Source organism: Octopus sinensis, linkage group LG4, assembly GCF_006345805.1.
Source record: "Octopus sinensis linkage group LG4, ASM634580v1, whole genome shotgun sequence".
Taxonomy (NCBI): domain Eukaryota; kingdom Metazoa; phylum Mollusca; class Cephalopoda; order Octopoda; family Octopodidae; genus Octopus; species Octopus sinensis.
In genome coordinates this window covers 22228884-22237528 of record NC_043000.1, presented here as the reverse complement: position 1 = coordinate 22237528, position 8645 = coordinate 22228884, and the positions used below count along the sequence as shown (strand labels likewise).

General features: G+C 33.9%; 1 protein-coding gene across 15 annotated transcripts in view; it reads right to left on the bottom strand.

Moving 5' to 3' along the window:
• Positions 1-1115: 1115 nt before the first annotated feature.
• The window catches only part of LOC115210958 (dual specificity protein kinase CLK2), a 119123-nt gene continuing 111593 nt past the window's right edge, over positions 1116-8645 (bottom strand). For 10 of the 15 annotated variants that reach the window (XM_036501893.1, XM_029779764.2, XM_029779763.2 and 7 more), the window contains 2 exons: positions 8222-8531; positions 1823-1992 (listed from right to left, as the gene is read on the bottom strand). In XM_036501893.1, coding sequence (XP_036357786.1) covers positions 1967-1992; positions 8222-8531 — 336 coding nt within the window. In that variant the 3' untranslated portion in view covers positions 1823-1966. Of the gene's footprint in view, positions 1993-8221; positions 8532-8645 lie in introns of those variants that run through there. The other 5 variants (XM_029779771.2, XM_029779770.2, XM_029779773.2 and 2 more) reach the window with 3 other exon arrangements.

Below are 8645 nucleotides of genomic sequence, written 5' to 3'. Positions count from 1 at the left end.
TCAGGTCACTGCCTGGAATCGAACCCAGAATCTTAGGGTTAGTAGCCCACTCTCTAAACCACTACACCATATGTCCATGGGCATATAGTGTAGTGGTTAAGAGCGCGGGCTACTAACCCCAAGATTCTGAGTTCGATTCCAAGCAGTAACCTGAATAATAACAACAACATCGAAAAATACCTTAGAAATGAGAACCCAGGTTCAAAATTTCCCCAAGACACCTGATGAAGGCTGGAAGGTATATCAGCCAAAACATTGTGCTAACAAACAAGATGAAGACAAATATGTCAAATGAAAATAATGTATATAATTCCTCATCTCTTAAATATAGAACAGTAGTTTTAATGTGTTTACTTTCTTTTCTTCCTGTTCAAATAATGTTATTAAAAACAAAGTTCAGTTTTATTGTTTAAAAAAAATATATACAAATAAATACAATACACACACAAGAATTCTTTCAAATTTTGGCACAAGGCTAGCAATCTTAGAGCAGAAGGACCCAATTACATCAACCCTAGTACTAAACTCGTATCTATTTTATCGACCCTGAAAAGATGAAAGGTAAAGATTGAGCTCATCAGTATTTGAACTCACAACATAAAGAATCAGACTAAATGCTACTATGCATTTTGTTTGAAGTGCTAACAATTCTGCTAGCACACTGCCTTAATAATAATAATAATGGTTTTAAATTTCGGCACAAAGCCAGCAATTTCGAGGGGGAGGGTGTCCAATTACATCCACCTCAGTGCTCAACTAGTACTTTCTTTATCAACATCAAAAGAATGATAGGCAAAGCCAACTTTGGCAGGATTTGAACTCGGAATGCAAAGATGGACAAAATGTTGCTAAGTATTTTTGCCAGATCGCCTCAATAACAGCAGCAGCAGTAATAATTTTGGCACAACGCCCGGAATTTTGTAGGGAAGAGTTAAGTCGATTATAGCAACCCTAAAAGGACAAAAAGGAAAATTGGTCTTGGTGAATTCGAACCCAGAATATAAAGAGCTGGAAGCAAACTGTCACCAAGCATTTTGTCTATAAGCTCACCACCTTAACAACAACAACAGGAGGGGGAAAAAAAAAAGGAAAATGTGAATGTGATAAACTTCATGTACAAGTGTTTTATTAACATTTTAATTTTATCGTACTGTACCTGTATTAGTATGGTTTCCACTGCATACTAATTGAGAAGCAAGAGTTTAACTTTTTTTTTTTTTTTTTTTTTTTAAGTGAGATTTCTCATTTTGAACTCAGCATACTCAACAAGAAATTTTATTCTCACATTCTGTCAATACTGTTTGTCATCATAAAAAAAAAAAATATAAATAAAATTAGTCCAGTCCAGTTTTCTGCTCAAGCCTCGACCCACTCTATATTTAATAATGTCTATGTATGCACATTTTTTTCATTGTGAATTTTTTTTGGAGCCTATGATGGGAAAGATGTGGTGTAGAGAGGACATTTTTCTCTCTCAATATTTTGTACTGTACAAAGGAGGAAAACGGTCTTCTTTTTACATTTCAAACTCACCCTCCACATTTTAGTTGAAAAGGTTAATTCAAAAAAAATTTTTTTTTGTGAATGTTAATAGCTATCTTAATAGTTTGAGATGAAATTAAAACCTGACCACTAAATAGCTGTTAACGTGTACCTTACAGAACAAATTAGCAAACACAATTAGCATTGTATTACAACTGTTGTTCATCAGGAAGAAAGACAGAGGGAAGAAGAGAAAACCAAAGGTGGTTGTTACCATTAGAAGACAATGCCAAGTCAGAGGTGCTTAATGTTGGGGGAGAATTACTTTGTCCATTATCTACTTAAACTATGTGACCTAGCACGTCCACCCAAATAGCAGGACTTTTTAAAAAATGGATCCTTCAAAGCTTCTTTTAGTGTTATTCGCGCCAGGGGATCATATCGTAGCATCTTCCAAATCAAATCAAACAGAAGCACGTGGTCCTCATTGTTGGGCTCCATTATGTACCGCTGTATTAAAAAACGAAAAATAGACATCAATGTAAGTAAATAAACATATGACCATACAAGCAATTTTCTGAAAATATTATTATTGATTTTCAATATTTTGAAGGATGAAATAGAGACTACAAGAAAAGAAAAACTGTTGTCCAAACAGATTAAATTTATATGCAAATTGTAGGATACCAAAATATAAAGGGAACTTGCATTTATTTATCATGCTTGATATTTTAAAGAATACGTTTTACTGAATAAGAGTTTTTTTTTTCCATCATTAAGAAAGAAAAGAGAAAAGAAATTAACATGAAATATATCTTCAGAGAAGTCAAGCCATTGAGGTCAGAACCATTAATAGTGAAGAAGAGAAAAAAAAAAATTAAATCATCAGTTCTGGATTTGATTTGATAAACATTATGGAAGAAACAAAGAAAAAGACAGAGAAATAAAAAAGAAAAAAATGAAAGAAAATTATTTGAACTCTTAAATCTTGTACTCCTATAAAACCCATGTAAAAGGTTCCTTCCTAAACAATAAACAAACACATCTTTTATCTTTTACTGTTTCAGTCATTAGACTGTGGCCATGCTGGAGCACCAACTTGAAGGGTTTATAGTCAAATGAATCAACCCCAGTGCTTATTCTTTTTTTAAAGCCTGGTACTTATTTTATCAGTCTCTTATGCTGAACTGCTAAGTTACAGGAATGTAAACACAAAAACACAAGCGGTGAAGAGGGGGCAAACACAGACACATACACAGAGGTATGTGATGGGCTTCTTTCAGTTTCCATCTACCAAATCCACCCAAAAGGCAAAACTGAGACAGATGCAGGCACAAAAAACCAGTGAATTGTCTAAATGGTTCACCAAAGTTTGAAGCTGAATATCTGCAGTTTCAGTGATCCTCTGACCACTGTTTTGTTTATTTTCTTTTTTCTTACAGTTTAGTATTTATGAGATTGTATATGTTCACCATTATTCTACTATATATAATTGTAAAGCAATGGTATATTTTATCGGTAACTAATACAGGTGTTCATATGACTAAGATGAAATTAATCTAATGTAGTTCCTGTGCATGCCACAGAGCGCTCTCTTCTTTCTTTGGGTGGTAATTAATCGAATGCCACTACCTGACTCATGGGGGCCTGGAGCAGACTTTGATTCATTGCAAATATTTAGACCAAGCCATGCTTTCAGTAGCAGTTATTATCACCTTATGTCACTGGCACCCTCTAAACCTTCCTATAAGTAAAAGACCAACCTCAACTCACAGGACAATCCTTCTTCCTCTTTTCTAACTCACAGGACAATCCTTCTTCCTTTTTTCTAACATCTGTCGACTGATCCATACATCCTATTACTCACTGACACAAATCTCTCAACCTATATTCAGCCATCCTAACAATGTCCCTTACTTTCATACAACTCAGCACACATGTCCCCATTCCAAAGGGACCTTTTCTAACCCACACAGCTACTGTCCTACCACACTCATTACCTCAAAGGTGATGGAGATAACCATACATAATCACCTTCTCTAACAACTTGAATCTTTTCCCCTCTTTAAAGAATGATAGACATTCATAAATCCAGATCTACTGGAAACATGTCACTCATCAGGGATGGACCAGGAAGAGTGAGTGGATTACCATGATCTACTAATCTAAACTGTACAAACCAACAGAAGAACAAATACTTATTTTTTTTACACACAAACACACACTTGCAAAGGCTGGAATCAATTTTTGTTTTTTTTTTAATTCAGTCAAATCTATGGAGTAAATTAAGTCGTTACAATGATGCGTTTACTGAAGTATTATTAATGAGGAATCCAAATTTGTATGAGGATTCAGTTATCCCAACTATGTACTTGCTGTATTAAACTGTTTAAATAGAAAATAATGACGTTTTGTTTACTCAATCAGTCACATAAAATTAAATTTAATTTTACTGGGGTTTTTTTTCCCTTGATTAAACTGTGCATCTAAATGCTAAAAAGAACAGTACCCAGCAGCTATAATCTCCTTCAACTCCAAAAACAATGTTTAGTGCTGTTTTAATAAGAGTTTAAGAACAAAATGATGGGGTAAAAAGATAAAGAAAAAGTAAGTTGTTTTGAATAAAAATGAACAAAAAACACTTCTTTGAACAAAAATGAATAAGAAATGCTTTACACAAAACCTCTGTTTTCATGAACTTTCCTCATTTTTTAAAAAGTTAGAATGCTTGAAAAACCAGAGTTTAATCAATTAAGAATAAACAGAATGTGAGGAAAATAGTTGTGGCTAGCATCAGCAAAAATTATTTATTTCTTATATTTTACTTGTCTTAGTCATCTGAGTAAGGCCATGTTGGAGCACTGCCTCGAAAATGATAGAGTGAATTAGGATCTACCAAGATTTAGCAACTGGTAATATAGGATATTTGAATAATCGATACTTTTGGCATATATATATATATATATATATATATATATATATGAGAGAGAGAGAGAGAGAATGAGAGAGGGAAAATGACAATTCAAATATCATATATTATTCAGTGCTTAGTGTAATAAATATATTTTTAAAGATTTTTTTTTTTTTGTTTTCTTTACTCAGATTGAAACATTAAAATTAGAAATAAATAATTTGTGCTGAAGACATCACACATTATTCATAATTCATGAAAAATATAAAATAAAACCTTAAACAAAAAAAGAAAAAAATTTTAAATAAATAATACAAATAATCTAATACACATAAATAAGGAAAGCTATCGCTGAACATCTCGATGTCGAGAACTTTGCTTGCTTTCCTTGGAAAACAAAACAGAAAAATTATACAAAATTTATTCATAATATTTTAAATGAGAAATTCTTCTGTCTAATTTGGCATGCATATTTAGCTATGAAAATTTGCAATTGCAAATAAAATTACAATGGCTACCTGCAAAGTACTAGTGTATTCACAGCAACTAGTCTGAGATAAACTGATAAGAAATATGGCATATTGAATAAATAATGTTCCTAAACAACATAGTTGATTGACTATTACAGTATATAATGTTCGAAGTGAAAAAAAAAAGTTTTTATGTAATCAAGGTTGGATGGCAACAAGTTTGCTTCCCAACCACATGGTTTCAAGTTCAATACCAATGCATGGCACCTTGGCCAAGAGCTTTCTACTATAGCTCCAGGTCAACCAAAGCCTTGCAAAAGTATTTGGTAGATGGAAACTATGTAATTGGTGTCATTTCTTTCCAACCTTGCACAAAAATGCATAGGTTGGTGACAGGAAAGGAATCCAACCAAAGTAAAATCTGCCTTTAGCATTCTGATTACTCTGTGAAATGTATTGCTTACATATATTCACATTGTTCTGAATTAATCATGTATTATCTCATAGCTTTGAGATTTCAATGATGTAATTATTTTAAGAACATCTTAGAGTAAATGTAAGAGGCTGGATTTGGTTATAAAACAAATAGAACATTTGGGTTGGATATGACCAGTTTAACTACTGAAAGTTTAACAAATTCTGTCCAGCACATATGAACATGGAAAAGTTAATGTTAAAACAATGGTGACATCTGGCTTAATCCTGAAGTTATTTCTTATGATCTGGACAAGAATCATTTAAACATTCATATGTAAGATGTTGATTACATCCTAGTCTTCATATGTCATTTTACAAAGATGGCAATTTCTATATGATTCTATTCATAATAAAATCAAAGGTAAATCTTGACATTTGTCAAGCATTTCAAACTCTCACCCACCCCTAATATAACTTAAGATATCTAATTCTACAATACAACAGATGTCTTAACTGTCAAAATCACTTGAAGTTGCATTAGGAAACTACTCTAGATGGTATTTGCTGTTTGTTTTTCTCTCAAAGAGGATGATTCAGTAAACGTGTAAAGTTTCCATAGGTTAGGGCAGCTGCTTTTGTAGCATAAATACTATTCCTACCACTATCGACCAATAAATAAACACAACAGTAACAGTTGTGTGGATAAGGAGTTTATATCGCAACCATACAGTTCCAGGTTCAACTCCACTGCCTGTCTTCATGGGCAAGTAAGTCTTTTATCATTGCCATGAGCTGGCTAACACACTGCAAATGGAATTTGTTAAACAGAAACTGCTGTAAGTGTGTGTGTGTAAAATTAATACTTAGCAGAAGTAACAGAATGACTTAAGGGCCAAGAGTTTCGTGCATTGTACACACACATGTATACCTTTCACCAATGTGTATGTAACAGCAAAATCCCAAGAAGCAGTACTTATTAAAGTCTTTGGTTCAGCAGTGAGTTAAAGACACTCCCATGTCACTCATGCCCTCAAAAATGTGATGAACCAGTGACTAGTTAATCTGAAAATCACTTGATTTTCAAATTGGCTATTATATGAGAATGATTTAATAGGAATAAGCCATATTGCTCACTGTACTTGTACAGTACTTTTTACTAGTTTATGACAGCAGATGTTCTGTGTTCTCTGTCAAAACAAAATTCTTGTTTTTGTACACCACTAGGCAAATAATCCAATCAAGACTTGATGCTTGAACAAGTCTTGGCCATGGTGGGGAAATCAATGAATTTGAATTTATCCTTTTCACAGTTGTAGTCTTGTGAAAGTTATATACTTCATAATGCACTACTCAGATGATCAACAACATATTGGCCATCTTAATGTACAAGCAACTCATATTGTATTTCAGCAATGCAAGGCAATTATGAAAGCAAAACACGAGACAACGACGACAGTAAAATTACATAAAAACTGATTATAGAAAACATCACACAGTTTATATATAATAAAGTTGGTATGTGGAAAATAGTCTTGGTCACCCTGAGAGAATTATTGGTGCCAAAGTTTTAAAGAAGGCACAAAATCATTAACAGTGAGATTATGATTTCCATTCTTGCAAGCATCAGCCAATTGCTAGAACTTATGTTTTGAGACCTCTCATTTAAAAATTATTGAATGCCATGGCTCAATACAGACTTTAGGTAGATTGGTTGCCAATGAAATTGTAATAAGAATCAAAATCACAATCTTCCAACTGTTGATAATGTACGAGAAAATATTTTTACAAATTAAGTTTAGAACAAGAATATTTTAGGTTGATTAGCATAACTTTCGTCAAACTAATAAAAAAATTCTGTGTGTGTGTGTGTGTGTGTGTGTGTGTGTGTGTGTGCATGTAAATATTAAACTGGAATTATGCTTTTAATTCAGTTTGCAACAACTGACTGTAATACAATGGATGGAATAGTTTAATAGTTTTGACTCCATTTTACCATTTTAATTTGAATACCTGTGCGAATAGAGATACTTCAATATTAAGAAAGAGAAATCTAAATGAGTATCTTTAAGTGTGTGATAATTAGGTGAGCTACATATGTATCTAATTTGGTGTAGAAATGAGTGAAAGCGAAGCGTGTGGATGTATGCAAAGATGAAGGAAAAAAATGGTTGAGTGAATTAAGTAATGCACTATTGCAAGCTCGTAAGTCATAACTTCAAATTCAGGTCATTGCCAAGCATGGAACTTTCTTTGCTTCATCCACCTGATTGTCATTAAGAGATACCTGATTTTCTGGGTTCGAGTCAAAATGGCTGATCCTCTGTTAATGACAAGTCAAGCAACTGACCATCAGATCAATATGAGGGGGTTAAAGGAGTCACAGTTTGTCGACAGTTATCTATTTACAAAGTGATGCTCAACTCCGGCCAGTCCATGTCACTGAGCTGTATATAGACACCACGGAGCGATACAACTTACTGCTATAAGCAGTAAGAAGTCTGTACCCTCAAATACTCTGCCAATAGTTCCAAACTCAAACCCCAGGCAATCTCTTAGGGCCAATAGCTCTAATCATTTAGTGATACATAAATTTGATTAAAAGTTAAGATATCCAATGTAAAACTGAAGTAAATATTATTATTATTATTATTATTATTATCTGCATTCTGAATTGTTACAGAAAAAAAAAAGACAATAAATATAGTAGCAACACAAACAACTTGAAATGATAACCTACACCCCGCCCCTCCAACAGATTATTTTTCACTGTTAGTAGAGATAATTAGAGGTAATAGTGATACTGGTGGTAGAGATAGCTGCTGTCATTACCATGAATGTGAAGTGAAGTGAAGTGAATACAAGTGGTGGGTTGGGTGAAAATGGGAGAATAACATGCTCAAGTTTAAAGTCCCATGCAACTATTAATGTTGGAGATGATCACCTGGCAAGTAGCTGTAGCTGACATCAGATTTGCCTGGACCCTCACTCTTTGTTTTCACACAGTCACGGTCACCATGGTTTTCAGATGATAACTCACTGCCCTGGTAACTTTTGCGCCGGTCCACGATCCTTGGTTCCTTCGGCACGGATGGCTTGTGCTCTAGATGTGGTTGCTCTTTTAATAAGGGTTTGAAGAAAGGGTGAGCAAGTGTTTCTGCAAGAGTTATCCTGTAATGAGGCTCATACTCAAGCATCTTTTCAATGAGATCAAAGAGCTGAAGATGTTGGATCCCTTTGTCTCTTAAATAGTGCTGTAAGGAAGAAAGAGGGAGGCACACGTCACATAGAGGGGATTGGTAAAAGGTTATTGTATCTAAACTTGGTGATGTTGCCCATTCTGCAAAGCTGTAATAGGTCAGTTACAT